We start from the raw sequence: 22,180 nt of genomic DNA, 5'->3' as shown, positions 1-22,180 counted from the left end.
CTAAATTATTAACAAATACTATTTATTCATTAAGAAATAGTACTAAAACAAGGAAGAATATTAGAGTTGCAGGCTTAAATATCTTAAATGCCTGAGACACCTGTTCCATATCTTATGTTATTCTCAAATAATTAGCACTTGATAATGAATTACTGGTAGTCAGGACCTGGAAAGCTATTTGTCTTCCAGACGCTAACAGGACTGTACTGAAGCAGTCTTGTAGTTCTTCGTATTTAGTGCCCTAAAATTGGAAAATAAATGCACATTTAATTTTATAGGTGCAGGTAATGTATCTGTGTATTCTCGTAAAAAGGTTTTGTAATAAATTAATCCAAAACCAAACTCTCTCACCAAATTAAACAGTTTCACTTAAAATGTAATTCAAGAAGGAAAAAATTGGGAGGGCACCTAGATGGCTCAGTCGGTTAAGTATCTGAGTCTTGATTTTGGCTCAAGTCATGATCTCATGGTTCAGCTTGTGAGTTTGTGGCCCATTTTGGGCTTCCCACCAATAGTGCGGAGCCTACTTGGCATTCTCTCTCGCCCTCTCTCTCTGCCCATCCCCTGCTTGCCCTCTCTGCCAGCCAGTCAGTCAGTCAGTCAATAAATAAGTAAATAAGGAAAATTGTTTAATGGGACCAATTTTAAATACCACCCAGAGGTTTATTAGTTTTAAAATTAGGGTAAAAAAATCTAAAATTTGACTTAGGATAATACTTGTGATCATATAAAAAGAAAGAGTTTCAATAAATTCAAAATTACTAAACAGAAGATAAACAGTTTCCAAAAAACAATCAGCTATTCTTTTCTTTTCTCTGCTCCAAACATATATTGTAGAACTTTCTCAATTCTGTTCTATGGATAGAAAAGAACACACAAAGAACCTGAAACTTCCCCTTGCTTCCCAAAAGAATCTCAGCCATTTGAGGGTGAGTGTCATAAAGAAAATTGTAAATTTACTCTCTGTTCTATATTACATAAATCAAGTTGAACAGAGTACTAATAGGTGACTTGATGAAGGATGAAGATCAAAGGACATGAAATAAAGACTCCACATATTTCAATTTCCACCAACTAGCCCCCATAGAATATTATGCCTGTAGCCAAGATTAAATTATATAAATAATGATGGGCAGACTTATTTTGGGGATAGGATCATAAGACTGGCATTATAATCCCCGTCCACAAGTGTTACAGACGTACTGAGAGGTTTTTATAAAAGAAGGTGAATTTGGTGTCCTTTACTTAATCCATTATATGATTACACTGAAGTTAGAAATATGTAAATTAGCTTATTTGGCATTAAAACTTTTTCGATGAATAAATGGAAAGGTAATCAAATGAATTCTTCCATTTATTCATGATCTTGCACACACACCAAAAGACAATGATGGACTGTCCCTTCCTAATTTATATTCTGAACTCCTGACAACTTCTTTTCAGTGTTAAGAGTGCACAAAACCTGGATAAAACTGAACTTTTAAGATACTTTAATAATATATTTCATTCGAAGTATTATAATGTGATGTTAATAGCATTTTTAACTAACCAAAATATTTCCTAGAAGATTTCATAAAAGATTATTTCAAACTTAGAGAGAAGTCTTAAGCATAATTAAAATTCCTCACAATTACTGAGAGCCTGGAAGCCACAAAGAGATAATAATTTAACAAAGATCAAAAACTCCCTTTGAGAAACAATGTTAACATGTACTGCTAACTCAACAATAAATATGTAAACAGTCTCAAGCAACTCATAGTAAGGTGCTATAGATTTGCTTTAAAAATTATGAACAGATTCCAGGGGAATTCTATCAAACGTTTAAAGAAGAGTTAACACCTTTTCTCTTGAAGCTGTTCCAAAAAATAGAAATGGAAGGAAAACTTCCAAACCCTTTCTATGAGTGCAGCATTACCTTCATTCCAAAACCAGACAAAGACCCCACTAAAAAGGAGAACTATACTCCAATTTCCCTGATGCACATGGACGCAAAAATCCTCAACAAGATACTAGCCAACCAGATCCAACAATACATTAAAAAAATTATTCACCACAACCAAGTGGGATGTATACCTGGAATGCAGGGCTGATTCAATATCTGCAAAACAATCAATGTGATTCATCACAACAATAAAAGAAAGGACACAAACCACATGATCCTCTCAATAGATGCAGAGAAAGCATTTGACAAAATACAGCATCTTTTCTTGATAAAAACCCTCAAGAAAGTAGGGACAGAAGGATCCTACCTCAAGATCATAAAAGCCATTATATGAAAGACCCACCACTAGCTAAGACTTCCAGTACTTTGTTGAATAACAGTGGTGAGAGTGGACATCCATGGGGCAACTGGGTGGCTCAGTCAGTTAAGCGTCTGCCTTCAGCTCAGGTCATGATCTCATGGTTCTTGAGTTTGAGCCTCACATCAGGCTCTCTGCTGACAGCTCAGAGCCGGAAGCCTGTTGGGATTCTGTGTCTCCATCTCTCTCTATCCCTCCCCAACTCGCTCGTGTGTGTGTGTGTGTGTGTGTGTGTGTGTGTGTGTGTGTGTGTCTGTGCACGTGCACGCACGCTCTCTCTCAAATAAACATTAAAAAAATTTTTTAAAAAAAGAATGGCTAACATTAACAACTCAGGCAACAACAGATACTGGCAAAGATGCGGAGAAAGAGGATCTCTTTTGCCCTGCTGGTGGGAATGCAAACTGGTGCAGCCACTCTGGAAAATCGTATGGAAGTTCCTCAAAAAATTAAAAACAAAACTAGCCTACGACCCAGCAATTGCACTACTAGGTATTTATCCAAAGGATACAAGTATGGTGTTTTGAAGGGACATATGCACCCCAATGTTTACAGCAGCACTATCAATGACAGCCAAAGTATGGAAAGAGCCCAAATGTCCATTAACGGATGAATGAATGAATATATATGGTGGTATATACACACAATGGAGTATTACTCGGCAATCAAAAAGAATGAGATCTTGACATTTGCAACTACGTGGATGGAACTAGAGGGTATTATGCTAAGTGAAATTAGAGAAAGACAAATATCATATGACTTCATTCATATGAGGACTTTTAAGATACAAAACAGATGAACATAAAGGAAAGGAAGCAAAAATAATATAAAGACAGGGAAGAGAACAAAACGTAAGAGACTCCTAAATATGGAGAACAAACAGAGGGTTACTGGAGGGGTTGTGGGAGAGGGGATGGGCTAAATGGGTAAGGGGCATTAAGGAATCTACTCCTGAAATCATTATTGCACCATGTGCTAACTTGGATGTAAATTATAAAAAATAAATAAAATATAGAAAAGAAAAATAAATTTAAAAATAAATAAAAATAAAAATTATGAACAGAACAAATAAATTAAGCTTTTCAATAGAAAATTTTAGAAGATGGGAAAGAACTTCTAAGGGAGAGCTTCTATATAAAAGGAGCTGAGATTTCCAAAGACATCCAGATCTGTCATTATTTGAAGTACATATAAATAAAAGATATTATTTTGAAGGAATCTAAAAGTCGAAAACAATTTTTCTTGGTTTATAGTCTAAGTGTAACATATTACTACCTTTTGACATTCAAAGTCATTATACTTTTAGTTGGTCTGCTCTTTGGTCCACTTGGGGGATAGAAAATCTTAGCACCTTTGCTGGAAGTCTGGCTTGCCAATTTAACCACATAAGGGTCAGCAGAATGTGAAGGGTAAGGATCAAATGTTCCTGCCTTCATTCCACCAGCCTACAAATAAAAATGAGACAATTTAATGTAGTTTTGTAAAATGCTTCTAACAAAATTAGATTTTGAAGAAGTTCATACATATTTGTGCACTATGGAGTTGGTTTTACATTTAAAGTTGTCTATACAGACATACCTCAGAGATATTGTGAGTTCAGTTCCAGACAATTGCAATAAAAGTATCACAAAAAAGCAAGTCAAATGAATTTTTTGGTTTCCCACTACATATAAAAGTTATATTTATACAATGCTATAGTCTGTTAAGAGTGCAATAGCGTTGTGCCTAAAAAAACAATGTACATACCTTAATTTTAAAATGTTTTATTGCTAAAAATATATTAAATATCATTTGAGCTTTCAGTCAATGAGAATATTCTTGCCGGTGGAAGTTCTTGCCTTGATGTTAATAGTTGCTGACTGACCTGGTGGTGGCTGAAGGTTGGGGTGGCTGTGGCAATTTCTTGAAACAAGACAATGTAGTTTACCATGCTGATTGACTCTTCCTTTCATGAATGATTTCCCTGTAGCATGCAACCAGTTTGATAACATTTTACCCACAGCAGAACTTCTTTCACATTGGAGTTTATCTTCTCAAACCCTGCTGTTGCTATATCAACCAGGTTCATATAATATTTCAAATCCATTGTCATTTCAACAACCTTCATAGTATCTTCATCAGGAGTAGATTCCATCTCAAGAAACCACTTTCATTTCTCAGACATAAGAAGCAACTCCTCCTCCATCAAACTTTTATCATGAGATCGCAGCAGCTCAGTCCCATCTTCAGGCCCTACTTGTGATTCTAGTTCTCTTGCTATTTCCACCACATCTGCAGTTACTTCCTCCATTGGAGTATTGAGTGCCTCCAAGTCATCCATGGGGTTTGGAATCAACTTCCAAACACCCATTAATGTTGATATTTTGACCTCTTGCCATGAACTGCAGACGTTCTTAATGGCATCTAGAATATAAATCCTTTCCAGAAGGTTTCCAATTTACTCTGCCCAGATCCATCAGAGGAGTCACTATCTATGGCAGCTAGAGCTTTATGATATGTATTTCTTAAATAATAAGACTTGAAGTTGAAATTATTCCACGATCCATGGGCTGCCAAATAGATGTGTTAACAAGCATGAAAACAACATTAATCTCATTGTACATTGCCATCAGAGCTCTTGGGTGACCAGACGCACTGTCAATAAACAGTACTATTTTGAAAGGAATCTTTTTTTTTTTTTTTTTCTGAGCAGATCTCAACAGCAGGCTTAAAATATTCAGTAAACCATTTCATAAACAGATGTGCTGTCACCCAGGATTTGTTGTTTATAGCACAGAGATTTATCATAATCCTTTTTTTTATCAAATGATTATTTGTTTCGGAGGGGAGGGGCAGAGAGAAATGGAAAGAGTGAATCTCAAGCGCAGAGCCTGACGTGGTGCTGGATCTCATGACCATGAGATCATGACCTGAGCCAAAATCAAGAGTCAGACACCCAACTGGCTGAGCCACCCTGGCACCCCTATCATAATTCTTAAGGGACCAAGGATTTGGGGAATGGTAAATGAGCACTGGCTTCAACTTAAAGTCACCAGCTACAGTAGCCTCTAAAAAGAGAGCCAGCCTGTCCTTTGTAGCTTTGAAGCCAAGCATTGGTTTCTCCTCTCTAGCTATGAAAGTCCTAGATGGTATCTTCTTCCAATAAAGGATTATTTAATCTACATTAAAAATCTGTTGTTTAGTTAAAAACTGAGAACAAACTGAGGGTTGATGGGGGGTGGGAGGGAGGGGAGGGTGGGGGATGGGTATTGAGGAGGGCACCTTTTGGGATGAGCACTGGGTGTTGTATGGAAACCAATTTGACAGTAAATTTCATATATTAAAAAAAATAAATAAATAAAATAAAAATCTGTTGTTTAGCATAGCCACCTTCATTAATTACCTTAGCTAGATCTTCTGGGCAACTTGCTGCAACTTCTACATCAGCACTTGTTGCTTTGCCTCATACTTTTATGTTATGGAGTTTGCAACTTAGTGGACCAACCTCAGCTAGCTTCAAACTTTTCTTCTCCAGCTTCTTTACCTCTCTCAGCCTTCGCAGAATTGAAGAGTTAGGGCCTTGCTCTGTATTAGGCTTTGCATAAGGACATCTTGTGGCTGGCTTGATCTTCCATCCAGATCTTCTATCACCAAAACTTTCCTCATCAGCAAGAAGTCTGTTTTGCTTTCTTATCATGTACGTATTCACTGGAGTAGCACTTTTAATTTCTTTGAAGAACTTTTCCTTTGTGTTCACAATTTGGATAACTGTTTGGCACAAGATGCCTAGTTTTTAGTCTGTCTCAGCTTTTGACATGACTTCCTCATGGAGTTTAATCATTTCTAGTTTTTGATTTAAAGTGAGACATGCAACTCTTCCTTTCACATGAACACTTAGAGGCTATTGTGGGGTTATTAACTGGCATCATCTAAATACTGTTGTGTCTCAGGGAAGACGGAGGCCCAAGGAGAGGGAAAGAGATGAGGGAATAGCCAGTTGGCAGGGCAGTAAGAACACACAACGTGCATTAATTAAGTTCGCTGTCTTACACAGGTGGCATTCATAGCACCCCTCCATGCAGTTACAATAGTAACAGCAAAGATCACCGATCACAGATCACCATAACAAATATAATAATAATAAAGTTTGAAATAATGAAAGAAGTACTAAAACGTGACACAGAGACACAAAGTGAGCAATTATTGTCGGAAAAATGGTGTCAATCACGTTGCTCAACACAGATTTCCACAAACCTTTAATTTGTAAAAAAAAAAAACACAGTATGTACGAAGCATAATAAAGCAAAGCACAATAAAACTAAGTATGCCTATACTGTTCAAACACCAGCAGTCTCCCTGCCACCAATTTTATGGGGGCAAGACATTGTAGTTTTCAAAAGTTCTCTATTAAAATGCAAATATTTATGGGAAGGTAATATTCTAAACTATTGTCAAGTATTAATATTTGTCTATTAATTTTAAGCTTATTTATTTATTTTGAGAGAGGGGGTGGACATGAGCAGGGTAGGAGCAGAGAGAGAGAATCCAAGGCAGACTGTGAGATCATGACCTGAGTCTAAAGTCAAGAGTTGGATGCCTAACCAACTGAGCCACCCAGAAGCCCCAAATATTAATATCTTAGTGAGAGTTCACCAGATCAAGCTGTCATCTGGTTAAGGGGTGAGTTTATTACCGAGGGAATAAGACCTAAGTCATGTATATTTTGATACAGAAAGGAGTTGGGGCTCAGAACCAGAGCATGCTCAGAAGAGAAGGTCAAGGATAAGGTTCGTTCAACAGGGAGGCTGACATGAGTTCATTAAATATTGGTCAATGATGAAAAAGATACAAAAAATAAAAATTTTTAAAAATAAGGAGTAGCACATAGAAACAGAAGGTGAGAGGAAAACATGACCTACTTTATACTTTTCTTAGATCTAGTAAGGAGTTAGTCAAAATTATTTTTTGACCTGTACACAAAACAAATATTTGCTTTGACTTTTTAAGCTGATTTACCACAATTTTAATCTTTATACGTAGTTACCAAGAAAACTCTATAGAATCATCATAACCAATTTATTTATTTTTTTTAACGTTTATTTATTTTTGAGACAGAGAGAGACAGAGCATGAACAGGGGAGGGGCAGAGAGAGAGGGAGACACAGAATTGGAAGCAGGCTCCAGGCTCTGAGCCATCAGCCCAGACCCCGACGCGGGGCTCGAACTCACGGACCTCGAGATCGTGACCTGAGCTGAAGTCCGACGCTTAGCCCGACTGAGCCACTCAGGCGTCCCCATCATAACCAATTTAAATAGGCATCCATTATCTTACAATATCTATGCCAAATATACATGAAAATTTAATTCAATTAAAAGATATAATTGTAATATTTCAAGTTTTCCAGGTAGAGGACACAGATTCTTTTGAGGAGCAATAAATAATAAGGAAATTTAAGTGAAATAAATTCATTAATAAAGGTAAAGCAAAATGAACTAATTAAAAATAGAAAAATATAGGGGCACCTGGGTGGCTCAGTCAGTTAAGCATCCAACTTTGGCTCAGGTCATGATCTCAGGGTTTGTGAATTCGAGTGAGTTCAAGCTCCATGTCGGGCTCTGTGCTGACAGCTCAGAGCCTGGAGCCTGCTTCAGATTCTGTGTCTCCCTCTCTCTCTGCCACTTCCCCCACCCCTTCTCAAAAATAAATAAAAGTTAAAAAAAATTAAGTAAAAAAAAGAAAAAAGAAAAGGAAAAATATATATGGTACATAAATAAACCAAACCACCAGATGATGCCTTACAAAATAAATAGATAAATCTACATATAATTAGGATTGAGAAAGGAGTGGACATATATGGAATAACCAAAAATATAAAATAACATTTTTGTAAACTTCTATGTTGATAAATTTGAAAACATAAATGAAATTATTTTCAAAGAAAATATAAATGTCAAATCGACTCAAAAGAGATACAAATCAGATAAGGCATCATAGAAGAAATTAAGCCCAGAACATTTTGCATGAGAATTCTTTCAAGCCTGTAAGGAACAGTTATTTGTGGTGCTACCTGAATTGTTACAAAACACAGAAAAAGAAAAAAATCTCCCTGATTATTTTAAGACGCTAACACCTACTTATACCAAGATAAAACAAAGCATAAAAAAAAAAAAAAATTAGACCAGTTACACTTAAAATTATTGATGCAAAAATACTTAAAATATTAATAAATAAGATAAAGTATTATACTTAAATACAACATAGCCAGTGGAATTCATTCCGAGAAATTTATCATCATTCACCTTATAACAAGTCAAAGAAAGAAAAAAAAGATGGTCTAAATAGATTACACCAAAATATTCAATACCATTCTACATACATTCCTAATTTATTCCTTTTTTTGGCATCTATAAAAATCAAACACTAGAGTAAATTCAACTAATTCAGTAAATTCAAGATTAAGGCAAATGATGGCAACTATTGCTATGCTAAGCAACTAGACATGAACATGACTTAAAAGCTACAAATACTGGAAAGGATTGGGCAAAATTATTTGCAGATAACGTAATCACATATCTGAAAATCTAAAGAGAATCAACATAATACCCATTAGAACATAAGAAAACTTAATGAAGTGGCCAATTATCAAACATTTTGATAAAGACAAATTACATAAGGGAATATATGACAGGAAAAAAAATTGTTGACAAGAGCCTTAAAATAAATAGGAACAAAACATAAAACATATAAACCCGTATGAAGCAAAATTTAGAATTCTACAAGGGAAATAAAGGTTTTAATAAGCAGTTTGTTTCTAGATCAGAAGACTCAAATCATAAATATGCTGAGGGGTGTGTGGGTGGCTGAGTCCGTTAAGTGTACATCTTGTGACCTCAGCTTAGGTCATGATCTCACGGTTCAGGAGATCAAGAGCAACGTCAGTGTAGAGCCTGCTTGGGATTCTTTCTCTCTTTCAAAATAAATAAACTTTTAATTAATTAATTAATTAATTAATTAATGAGTGCGCGAGCGAGCAAGCAAGCTAAGACATCCAAAAATCTAAAGATTTAACTTTTTAGCAAAATACCAAAGTCTTTTTCCCCCAGCACTTTAGACAATAACTTCAAAGTTCTAGAGAATATGGGAGGATAGCCAATGTAATTTTTTTAAAGAGTAACAAGATAGAAACTAGACCACCCCAAATTAAAATGCAATGGTAATTAAAAGTAGTTTCATACAGGTAGAAATAAACATCAAATTGGGGCACCTAGGGGGCTCAGTCAGTTGAGCGTCGACTTCAGCTCAGGTCATGATCTCGTGGTCTGTGAGTTCAAGCTCCACATCGGGCTCTGTGTGGACGGCTCAGAGCCTGGAGCCTGCTTCAGATTCTGTGTCTCCCTCTCTCTCTGCCCCTCCCCTGCTCATGCTCTCTCTCACTCTCAAAAATGAATAAATGTTAAAAAAAATTTTTTTTAAATAAAAGAAATAAACATCAAATAAAATGGAAATGCTAATTTTGATTTGATAAGGATGCCATTTCAAAGCAGTGCTGTTGAAAATTATTCCATCAGTGATGCTAGGAACAACCGGCTTTTTTTTTTTTTTTAAATCAGTTTTTAAGTCTAATTCATGTACAATAAACTGCACCCATTTAAAGTTTAAAATTCTATGAGTTTTGACAGTGTATTACCCTAGAAACCATGACTGCAATCAAGATCTAGAGCATATCCTCCTCCCCAAAGGGTCCTCCTAATTTCAAAATTGGATTTTGAAAAGATAAAAGCTGAATCTTTACCTTGCTCTTCATTTCAAAATATATTTCAAATGAATATTTAAATAAAAAGGGAAAAACTAATAGAAGAAATCAAGAATGTATATTTTTCTAATATTGGTGGTGAGGAAAGTGATTCTGAGAATGTCATCAAACTTAGCACAACTGATAAATTTGACTACATCAAATTATTAAACTTCTGAATAGCACAAAATACCATAACAAAAGTCAAAGACTGAACAAGCCAAAAAAATTATTTTCAACACAATGACAAATATCCTTAATATATGAAACGATCTTACAAATCAATATGAAAAAGACAAATATCCTAATAGAAAATCAGCAGGAAAAATGAACAGGTGATACATAAAAGACAAAACAAAGTATAAACTAAGGTTTATAAACCAAAGAAGCATTTGTATTTTTATTCACACTTGTAAACACCAACAGAGTAGGAGATAGTTCATTTTAACAACAATTTCAAAACTTGAAAGATGGTCTGGCTTTTCATGGTTTTGTGAAAAATTATACCTAAAATCTAGAGAGGTACTTGGAAAATCCATTATAAATTCAAATGCCTTTGAAATAATTAATGATTATTTCATTGCAAGAACACATTATTCCCTATACTAGCCATGCTTTGTGACTTTTCCTAATTTTGTTAAAAGAGGTTTCACAATTATTACCATGATTCAATAAGAGTGTGAATAATAAACAAAAGTTTATTATTTACATGGGTAACAAAATGACTTGACATAAAGAGGCAACAGTTCTTTATAACGCTTAATATTTTTTCTTTCTAAAATTTTTAACTTACCTTTTTACCAGGAGAAGAAGGCTTAAAGGGGTGTGCAAGTAATTCTTTCTTCCCTGTTTTTTTAATTGGTGGTAAAGCTTTCTCAAACAAATAAGGATTCGTGTCAAAATATTCCCTTGGGTAAAGATTTGATTTGAAAGGTGTTCCTTTAACTAAACGATGGTGTTCTTCATTCTCCTTCTGTAAACCAGAGTGTTTGAAATTGTGGGACATAAATTATTCACATTAGAAGTAACAGTCAAATTTTCTTTTAAATTTTAATATAAGCATGTAGATTTTTCATATCTGTACTGCTGGGTTCACTTCTTTAAAACATTCCTTTGTTATGTTTTGTTTCTATGATACAAAAGATATGCCTCACTTATGAACAGGTACAAGTATGATTGCTCTCTTTAGATATAAATTTATTTCAAGTACAGAGATCTATTTATCACCTAAAGAAATCTAAATTAATTATCTGGGTGATATGATGCAGTAAAGAAAAAGGATTTTGTTGTTCAAATCACAACTCCTTCGTGCTTTTTAGCATTTCTCAGGGACTCTGGGAAATTTACTTACCCTGTTAGTGCTACATTTTCTTCAACTGTAGATGATATAATCTCTCCTTCCACACACCCAATGCTGTTGTATAGATTAAATGCAATTAAGTGCGTAAAGTACCTGGCATGTGGTGGGCCCTAAATAACTGTCAGTTTTTACTTCTAAAAATGAGGAATACTTACTCTTTATAACATTTTTATATTAACTACCTCGTATTCAAGCAAAACAGAGGTCATTTCTTCCCTTCCATTTTGCAATCTTCTCTATGGGACAATACTTACAAAAATTTCTGTTAATAAAGTAGAAAAAAATTTCATGCTATGAAATATAGATTTGAAGAGGCAACTAAAGTGAATATTAATACCTTTTTTTCACTTTTTTCTAATATGAAATCTGGTATTTTGTCATTCCACAAACAATTGAAAATGTTTGATAAATGAAATCTAAAATAGATAGTTAATCCAGGGAAGACAAACTTGCATTACCAAGAATGCTACTGTAACACTTTCAGGATTTTTCACTCTTTTTTATCTTTGTCTTTGTTTTTGCTCGCCCTCGTCCTTTCTCCAGCTCATAGAAATTTTACCCCTTCTTGCTGATCATCTCTCCCCTCTTCCAAATCACAGTGGTAATGATAATTTTAACCATTCCATTTATCTTTTTGGGCAGTGTTTCTCAAATTTTAGTTCTCATAGGAATCTCTTGATAAGTTATATAAAATACCAAGCTCTTCTCTCAGAGATTTCTAGATCCTCTTGGTCTGCTATATGGCCTAAAAATCTATCATTTTAGTCACCGCAGGTGATTCTGAAGCAAGACCTGAAAAAAATCAAACTGTTTCCAAATCATTTTACTGCATTCCAGAACAAAGCCCAAGAATTTTTATAAGAATACAAAAATATACAGCACTCAACAAAGTAAATGACAAAGTGCCTAACATTAAGTCAAAAATCACTAACCATGCAAAGCAGGAAAATATGACCTGTACCAAGAAGAAAAACTAAGAATTCAAAATCAACCAAGAACACAGATGTTAGAATTAGTAGAGAAGGAAACTGAAACAGTAATTAAACTGTATATGCTCATAAAGCCACACAGAAACACATAAGCTATAAAACACTCAAACAGAACTTCTGGAGAGCAAAAGTACAATGTGTGAGATTAGAAATACACAGGATATTGCAGATTAGACACTGTAGTTGAAATAGATTAGTGACCTTGAGGACATAGGAAAAGAAACAATTCAAATTGACATACAGAGAAGGGAAAAAGAGAATTAAAAAGGAAAAAAAAGCAAACAAAGCACTGGTAAACTGTGAGACAATTTCAAAAGATCTAATGCATATGTACTAGGAGTCCCTGAAGGAGAGGGGAAAGAAAGATGGAAGGACAGAAAAAAAATAACTGAAGAAATAATAGCTGAAAACATTCCAAATTTGATGAAAACTATAAACCCACAGATCCAAGAAGCTGAATAAACCCCAAGCACAAGAAGCGAGATGAAAACCTGACCAAGGCATATCATAATCAAATTGCTCAATGAGTGATAAAGAGATCTTAAAAGTAACCAGAGGGAAAAAGACAGTTCATAGAGAAGAACAAAAATCAACATGACAAGGGATCTCTTGTCAGAAACAATCAAGCAAGAATGCAGTGGAGTCATCTCTTTAAGATTCTAAACGAAGGGGTCCCTGGGGGCTCAGTCAGCTAAGCTCAGGTCACGATCTCACAGTTCACAAATTCAAGCCAAAAGTGGGCTCTGAGCAGTCAGCACAAAGTCCGGAGCCTGCTTCGGATTCTGTCTCCCTCTCTCTCTGCCCCTCCCTTGATTGTGTGTTCTCTCTCTCTCTCTCTCTCTCTCTCTCTCTCTCTCTCTCTCAAAAATAAAACATCAAAAAAAAAAATTTTAATACTAAACTAAACTAAAAGGCAACTGACGGAATGGGAAAAGATATTTGCGAATGACGTATCAGACAAAGGGTTAGTATCCAAAATCTATAAAGAACTCACCAAACTCCACACCCAAAAAACAAATAATCCAGTGAAAAAATGGGCAGAAAACATGAATAGACACTTCTCTAAAGAAGACATCAGATGGCCAACAGGCACATGAAAAGATGCTCAACGTCGCTCCTCATCAAGGAACTACAAATCAAAACCACACTGAGATATCACCTCACGCCAGTCAGAGTGGCTAAAATGAACAAATCAGGAGACTATAGATGCTGAAGAGGATGTGGAGAAACAGGAACCCTCTTGCACTGCTGGTGGGAATGCAAACTGGCGCAGCCTCTTTGGAAAACAGTGTGGAGGTTCCTCAAAAAATTAAAAACAGACCTACCCTATGACCCAGCAATAGCACTGCTAGGAATTTACCCAAGGGATACAGGAGTGCTGATACATAGGGGCACTTGTACCCCAATGTTTACAGCAGCACTTTCAACAAGAGCCAAATTATGGAAAGAGCCCAAATGTCCATCAACTGATGAATGGATAAAGAAATTGTGGTTTATATACACAATGGAATACTACTTGGCAATGAGAAAGAATGAAATATGGCCTTTTGTAGCAACATGGATGGAACTGGAGAGTGTTACGCTAAGTGAAATAAAGTCATACAAAGACAGATACCATGTTTTCACTCTCATGTGGATCCTGAGAAATGTAACAGAAGACCATGGGGTGGGGAAGGGGGAAAAAACAAAAGTTAGAGAGGGAGGGAGTCAAACCATAACAGACTTAAAAACTGAGAATAAACTGAGGGTTGATGGGGGGTGGGAGGGAGGGGAAAGTGGGTGATGGGCATTAAGAAGGGAACCTGTTGGGATGAGCACTGGGTGTTGTATGGAAACCAATTTGACAATAAACTTCATATTTAAAAAAATAAAAAATTAAATTAAAATTAAAAATTAAATTCTAAAAGAAAAAGCAAGAATGCATTTTTAAAATTATTTTCAGAATTAATTTTAGAAAGTCCAGGGATATAAAATAACTGACTTATAAATAATAAGTTCTGAATATAAAAAAAGAACTTTACAATAAGGAGAGAAAAGTATCTTACCACATAAAATTTAGGATAAAAGACTCATTACTGAGCCACTGATAAAATTGCCTTGTATATGTTTATATAATGTATTATTATTCCTACAGATGAAAAGCAGTTTATACATTAATTTTCTAATAATCCACACACAGAAACAAAGATGCTTATTAAATGACCAAGAGTTCTGCCCAATTTAATAGAAAACTTTGCTTGAGTTTGGACACACTAAAAATGGCCACTATCCTTCTATCTCGTAGCCCACTGCTGCCCCACTGCTGCTTAAAGTCACCACAGCATAATTGTTGGAAGACTGCCTAAAACAAAAACTAATAAAATGCTTGCTATTTAATTTCTGTTGTTTAATGTCCAAACTTGACTTTTCATCAATACCAGCTTTTTTGTTATATGGAAATTGTTAAATTATGTTGACAGTGTCCCAATATTTACAAGGGTTCCTCTACTCATTCTCATGTAGGCATTCTGCATACAAGTGACTATGTTTCGTTCTAAGTCGAATATTATATAAAATGAGTGTAGAGGCATATACCAGTACATTTAGCTTTTATTTCTGTGGTTTAGTATAGTGAGCACTCTCTTCTCATCCTATCACTCTCTCTTCTGTAGGTGTTCATCCATTCTCTACCTTCCACCTTCTTACCTCCCCATCACTCCTGCATTCCACTCATTTACCAGAATGGCTTGATTAGGCCAAAAGTACCACCACTACTGTCTTAGGCACACCATATTAGGGTGTGGTGGTGTCCTAAGGGTTAGGACATGACTCCTCTACTCAAAAATAGGTATAGCTGATTAGGCCAAGTAAGAAGGGTCTCACAGCTAGTTTAGAGGTAGATGGTAGATATAAGGTAGATGTAGTAAATTAGCAAGAGATAAAAGCTCATCCTGGGAAGAGCTGAGAAGATCTACAACGAGATATGGAAATCTAGTATCAAAAAGGTAAAATCATCACAATTCATAGATATCGGTCTACCATTGATTGCCCTGGTAACACAAATATAGATAAAATAAAGCAATCCATAATTAGACCACAAATGAATTCTCGACTTCAACTAAGAGAAAGATTGGAGAAAGTTAAAATTAGATTATTTTACCTTAAAATTTAGTTTGGGTGCGTCGTAGAAATCAGCAGAGTGTGAAAACTGTTTACCTATGGTAATATTTGCATAGCTAAGGAAGAAAAAATTAAGTAATAGTGACTTCATGATTCAGAAATTTTAAATTATATTTAACTTCAAAACAAATTATATGAAACCATGAAAAGTATCTTACCCATATCCTGTTCCTTTCTTTCCCGGGTTTGTGTATAGATTCTTTCCAGGTACCTCATATTTGTCTCTGGGTTTCAACTGTGTGCTGAAGAATGGCACCGGACCGCCTATGGTGCCATAGTAGGTTCCTAACCCACATCTTAAATACAGTTTTTAAAAAACGGAGCAAATTAAAACAGCAAATTTTGTGTTATACATATTTGACCACAATTCACAAAAAATGACTGAAAAAGGAGCAAAATATATGTAATGGAATTGACTTGCCCAACGCTGGCAAGAAAAAAGCAACCATTTTTTTTTTAGTTTAGTTTTAGTCTTATTTCGCCCATTTTTCAAAGTCACAAATTTTGAGATGAGATGTTTTTAATTTTTTATGCTTATCTTAAATGTTCCACATAAACAAAATTTCACAATCTTTAGGAAGTGAAAATAGTTTCCATTAATTCAGAAAATTGCAGTTTTACTAACCTCAAAAAAATAGCACAAGCACAAAACTGGCCTTCAACCAATCCTCATCTTTCATAAATTCTACAGAGACAGTCAACATTATAGAGTGTGCATTAGCATCTTATTATAAAGCTCAGCCAAATAATATGATATAACAGACTATATGATTTTCTTTGTTCAATGGTTTAAAGATAAAAAAATGAAACTTCACATTAACAACTGTCACAACTAAAATATTGTTTAAGTCCATGCATTACCTTTACAATTGTTTTTAAATAGCATGTCTTGATAAATTACTTTTTATCAAAAAAAAGGCTTCACCAAATTTTACAATTTTTATTTATACTTTCTAAAAAATTTTTGCAAAGCAGAAAAAATAGTGAAGGACACAGATAATGATGACCCAAGGCAATTTTTTCAAGATTTTCAAACAAATTTATTTGCATTATTTATCTGGCTTTTATTATATAAACTAATAGCAGTGTCATAAGCATAAATTTAATGAGATGAGGATCTACTTAACTAAAACTACCCGTCAACTTATATCATCCAATATAACTGTCTCCACCTGAGATAAGCTCATCCTAAAAATCATACTCTAAAAAAAAATCAATCATACTTAAGTAAGTCCTCTAGAAAAATACTTAATTTGGGCTAGAGGAGAGAAAGGTGCAGGAAATGAATTTATGACTTTTCCCCCAAACACTTACGGCTTTTTATCTCCATTACTAGGGAGGAAGGCTTTGCCTAGATTTTTTTTGGCTTCTTCCATCATATGCCGTCTCCTCACTTGATTCAGATTTACATAGCCTTCACCTTCAAATATCCTTACAAAATGGGGATCAAAATAACCTGCCTGGAGATTTGACATTGCTTTGGATCCCCCAGGTAGCATCTGTTTATTTTTGCTTGCAGCGTCATTAAAGGGTCCTTTAAAAATAAATTAGGAATATCATCATTTTGAGCTAATAATTAAAGAACATGAAAAGCAACTGAGAAAAGTTTCAAACTTTGATTTGGGCCAACTCTAATTTTGAGTTTTGAGCTCTAAAATGCTGTCTCAAAATGCTCACTGAAAGCTCTACATTATAGACCACACTGACAATAAGACCTAAGAGGTTTCCATCACAATATTTTAATAATTAGATCAAGGTCTTGGTTATAGACTCTGACTTTTAGAGCTGGGAGAGACCCTAACAATCATCTAATCTAATGCTTCCCCCTCTATATATTAGGAAACACCATGTGAGATCATCAGTAAGTACATGTATATGAGTGTTTGTGTGTGTGTGTGTGTTTAGGTTGAAGGGAATGGTGTTCCATAATCAAAATGAGGCAATTCCCCTCCTAGATATATAGTCAAGACATATAAGTGTCTATATCCACTAAAAGGCATGAACCGGAATGTTCATAGCAGTTTCATTCATAATATTCAAATACAGGAAACAACTCAAATGTCCACCAACAGGAAAGCAGATAAATAAATGTGTTATATTTATACAATGAAGCACTAGTGGCCAATTTTTTAAAAGGTTGTTTTTATAAATATGTAGAACTTCTATTATAACTTAGATCTAGAAGAGCTCAATTTGGGAAGTCCTTCACCAATGTGAAAACTTTTTTGAAGTGCGAACAATCCTTAAAGCAACTAGTTATTTAAATATGAATTTGTATCACTGATTTTTTTAACTTAAATTTTTGAAAAGGTAGTATATTCACATGGTTCCAAATTCAGTAATATAAATGTTTTTACAATAAATTTTCCTCCACACTCGGCCACCCACTTCCTCTCCCAAGGGAATTTGTGATATTTGTTTTCCAGAGAATGTTTAGGCATGTCCCGATGAATATTTTCATATATATCCTTTTCCATTTTTAATGCTTAGCATGCTATATAATAAACTATTCTGCACCTTGATTTTTTTGTTTAATTAACAATATATCTTGGAGATGTTTCATGTCAGTGTATTCTAATTGTAACAAAGAAGTCATTGAATAGCCAGAAATTTAACTAAGACATATAAAATGTTTATTTACTTTAGCTCTTTTTATTATTTATGACTCTTCTAAAACTCCCTCAGCTATTCACATAGCATTTCATTCTTCAAGAAAGTAATCATGGATGGCCTTTTGGGATGCAAACGTAAATGCTGCTTGCATAGCAGTGTCCCATCTGAGCAAAATATTCTGAGAGAAAACTGCCATGCACCTTCGGAAAGAAGTGAAATTATCTATGAAGAGAATGTAAGAAAGTAGGGTATCCCAATGAAAGAAGCTTCCTGCTCTTACGAAACTAAGTTCTCTCTTAACTGTACTGAAATTTCATAAATTTATTCGACTTTAAAGTTAATGCTTTAAGGGGAGCCTCGGTGACTCAGTGGGTTAAGCATCTGACTCTTCATTTTGGCTCAGGTGAGGATCTCACAGTTCGTCAGTGGATTCTCACTCTCATTCTCCTTCTCTCTCTCAAAATAAAAAAAAAAAAAATAAAACTTAATACTTTAAAATATAGAGCATTAAAAATATCATTTAACCCAAATATTAAATCCAAAATTTCCTATAGAACACCCACTATTAGGCTGTAAAGAAAACCAGATATACTTACGATTAAATGAGGACACATATTTATCACCAACAGTAACATACTCCATCTCACTGAAGAGGCCAATCCTCTCCATATCCGTCTTCCCTCCTTCTGCAGGCATGGCTGCTGCTTGCGGTGGTGCTTTCTATACTGACAACCTCAAGAGGTTCCTTGTGGCTATTTCGTTTATAGCAAAATCCTACCTTGCATTGAAAAATACAGGGAAAAGGTTTAGGAAAAAGGTGATTGCTAAGTTTCAGTCCAATTTACCTCCAGTCTGAGAGTGGGCATTCACTATAAAACAATGGTCCCAAATGACATAGGGAAAGAATCTACTTTGTGGGGCTGGAGGGGAGCAATGGCCCTCCAAATTAGCACCACGAACCCTCCCCAAGATTCTCCGGGTAAAGTATCCACACATTACAAAGAAATGTATATGACAGCATCTGTTGCACTGCCATTCGTCTGTGGTAAATGATAAAATCGTCACTGTGTAGTGTGGTATAAACACTGCAGATACATCCTGCTTTTGAGAAGTTCCAAGTAGATTTAAAAATCATAATTATATGGGGCGCCTGGGTGGCGCAGTCGGTTAAGCGTCCGACTTCAGCCAGGTCACCATCTCGCGGTCCGTGAGTTCGAGCCCCGCGTCAGGCTCTGGGCTGATGGCTCGGAGCCTGGAGCCTGTTTCCGATTCTGTGTCTCCCTCTCTCTCTGCCCCTCCCCCGTTCATGCTCTGTCTCTCTCTCTGTCCAAAAAAAAAAAAAAAAAAAAAAAAAAAAAAACACGTTGAAAAAATAAATAAATAAATAAAAATCATAATTATATAAGGCGGGACACTCTCAGTTTAGTTCAAATGATTTAAACATACTGCATTGTCGCTCATACTGGAAATCACAACAGTTTTTCAGAATGCACAACACACACAATTACTATGTGTTAACATCCTACAGTTCTTGAGTTTCTTCAAGTTTAAATGAATCCAAGAAATGTGTCCCTGGCAAAATTAGTTCACAAAGGGGATGGGTGGGAAAGGACCATTGTCTAGGCAAGATTAAAATAAAGAACAACACGACAAACAAAAATCCACGAATTAAGAGTATTTGTTAAAGAGCATACTGAAACTGTGAATTTCCCTTTTTTTTTTTTTTTTTTAGTGTTTATTTTTGAGAGAGAGAAAGAGCACAAGTGTGGGAGGGGCAGAGAGAGAGAGGGAGAAAATGGATACGAAGCAGGCTCTGCACTAACAGCAGAACTCATGAGCCATGAGATCATGACCTGAGCCGGTCAGACGCTTAACCAAATAAGCCACCTAAGCACCCCTTTCTTTTGAAATATCACATTAAACACATGTTTAGAAAGAAAGAGCTAAGGAAGATTTGCCTCCATTTCATCAGAGGATTTTTTAAGTACCAAGCAGATCTAGGTACTGGGCACACATTTAGTGAATAAAACAAGCATTGGCTTATGCTTCCCAGTTTATAAATCAAGGTAATTACCTTTTGCCTTGAATTTCAGTGACACTAAACAGGTGTGCCAATTTGGAACTGTCGCTCCTCTGAGCATGAATCTTTACTAATATGTAATATCAAGGGGCAAGCAAAGATTCCATTTAAACTAAAGCTTTAGGGGGTGCTTGGGCGGGCCAGTGGGTTGGGCATGGGACTCTTGATTTCGGCTCAGGTCATGCTCTCACAGTTTATGAGTTCAATCTGGCTCCATCCTAATAGCCAGGAATCTGCTTGGGATTCTCTCTCTCCCTCTCTCGCCCCTCCCCCATGCACACTCTCAAAATAAATAAACTTAAAAAAACAAAAAACTACAGCATAAGAAGATATGCTTCCTTCCCCACCCCACCCCCCATTCCACTTCTTCCTCTCATCAGGTATATTTTTAAAGTAAATGGGGGTGGGGGGGAGAGGCGGGGGCGCCTGCGTGGCTCAGTCAGTTAAGCACCTGACTTCAGCTCAGGTCATGATTCTCATGGTTGGTGGGTTAGAGCCCGGAGTCAGGCTCTGTGCTGACAGCTCAAAGCCTGGAGCCTGCATCAGTTTCTGCGTTTCCCTTTCTCTCTGCCTCTCCCTCTCTCTCTCTCAAAAATAAACATTAAAAAAGTAAATAAATAAAAAGTAAACGTCAGTCGGCTGGGATATACTACTTCCATTTGCAGCCTGTTTCAAAGCTCCATCCCACTGCCCAACCACAAGGGCTTCCTGTGCTGTTACAGGGACTCAGATCCTTTACGTGGCCCCCCAAAGTCCACTATCACCCACATCTGACACCATAGGAACCCCATTCCCTGACACCTGGGCTCCATTTGTCTTCTTCCAGTTCTCAGGTAAGTCTCTCTCCAGCCACAGGACCATGGCACGTGCTGTTTCCCTTCATGCAAGTGCTTCACTGTGCCCACCCCTTATGTCCCCCAATTAACACTGATCTTTCAGATTGTGTAGCTCATTCATCCCTTCTTTAACTCCCTCTGCCATAGCAGCCTGTCTAACGGGTTATCACGTTCCGTTCACCGTGTACCGATCCTGTAATTAGCAGCTGCCTTTTCCCCTACGAAACTGTTGCCTACAGGAAGGCAGGCACCGCGGGCAGCTTAGTTCTCCCTTACCACAGTATTTCCACCGTCTGCGCAGCGTCTGCCACACAACAAAGTGAGCCACGGAAGGGAGGAAAGGAAAGGGGAAAAAAAGCTCTCGCCTTCTATTTTTCCTCTAAACTCTTCTTGGGCAACATTTACAAAATCGTTCATTCACTTAACAGACACTTTGCAGACGCCTCCTCTGGGTAAAGCTCGCTGATAGAAGCTAAGAAAACATTTTAAAAGGCGTGGATCCTGACCCCAGGGAGCTTACAATCTGAGCAGACAAGTACACGGTGAAGTCTAACACAAGTGGAACCTGGCAAGGTCTCTCCGGAGCGGGGGGAGGGGCGGTGAAGGAGGGGCAGAAAACCTCTGGCTGAGGCGACAGGAAAGTGATTTCCCAGTAGGGAAACAGGCTCAAAGGAGGTAGATACCTAAAGCACAACACCCGGCGGCCCACAGGACCAAGTCACCTCTCAGCAAAGCACCGGTCCGACAACCGGGACCAGGGCGTCTGAGCTCCCGTCCGGGTTGACTCAGCGGCAGGAGCGGCGGGGGCCACGAGCCTCCCCGCGCAAGCGCTTCCCGCGCGAGGCCTCGCTGCGAAGCGCCTCGGCACGCTCCCCGCGACGCGGGTGCAGACGGTGGCCGCAGGTGTTTATTGTGGCGCGTTGCCTCGGGTACGGGAGGACTCGTTTCAAGGGACGCTGCGGAAGGATACCTGGAGAGTTCGAAACCTCCGCGAGGAACACAGTGACTTAAGAGTGTCTATAGAATACGGATGACTCAACCAATAGAATTTACTGAGGAAAAGCTGCTGAC

At 36.7% G+C, this 22,180-nt stretch overlaps 1 protein-coding gene across 3 annotated transcripts; it reads right to left on the bottom strand.

The window, feature by feature from the left end:
* CFAP96 (cilia and flagella associated protein 96) lies at positions 1–22,178 on the bottom strand. Of its 3 annotated transcripts, none has more exons than XM_040489941.1 (8): positions 22,080–22,178; positions 18,790–18,977; positions 16,895–17,114; positions 15,739–15,876; positions 15,561–15,636; positions 10,866–11,045; positions 3,576–3,745; positions 1–241 (listed from the first exon to the last, which is right to left on the bottom strand). In XM_040489941.1, exons 2-8 carry the CDS (start codon positions 18,887–18,889, stop codon positions 193–195), a joined length of 933 nt encoding a protein of 310 aa, XP_040345875.1. In that variant the 5' UTR covers positions 18,890–18,977; positions 22,080–22,178; the 3' UTR covers positions 1–192. The 3 variants fall into 3 exon arrangements, with proteins under 3 accessions (XP_040345875.1, XP_040345873.1, XP_040345874.1); XM_040489939.1 differs by lacking the exon at positions 22,080–22,178 and adding an exon at positions 21,793–21,951; XM_040489940.1 differs by lacking the exon at positions 22,080–22,178 and adding an exon at positions 21,832–21,951.
* Between the last annotated feature and the right edge of the window lie 2 nt (positions 22,179–22,180).

The sequence above is a fragment of the Herpailurus yagouaroundi genome, unplaced genomic scaffold (assembly GCF_014898765.1).
Source record: "Herpailurus yagouaroundi ecotype Mexico unplaced genomic scaffold, PumYag 181, whole genome shotgun sequence".
NCBI classification, from domain to species: domain Eukaryota; kingdom Metazoa; phylum Chordata; class Mammalia; order Carnivora; family Felidae; genus Herpailurus; species Herpailurus yagouaroundi.
Note: the sequence above shows the minus strand (reverse complement) of the source record. Positions and strands in the feature narration are given on the sequence as shown.

Coding starts and splice junctions, on each gene's coding strand:
- CFAP96 (XM_040489941.1), bottom strand. CDS start 18,889: ATGCCTGCAGAAGGAGGGAAGACGGATATGGAGAGGATTGGCCTCTTC. Junction 15,877..16,894: donor AGTAATGGAGATAAAAAGCC/GTAAGTGTTTGG, acceptor ACTGTATTTAAG/ATGTGGGTTAGGAACCTACT. Junction 242..3,575: donor ATGACTTTGAATGTCAAAAG/GTAGTAATATGT, acceptor TTCCAATTTTAG/GGCACTAAATACGAAGAACT.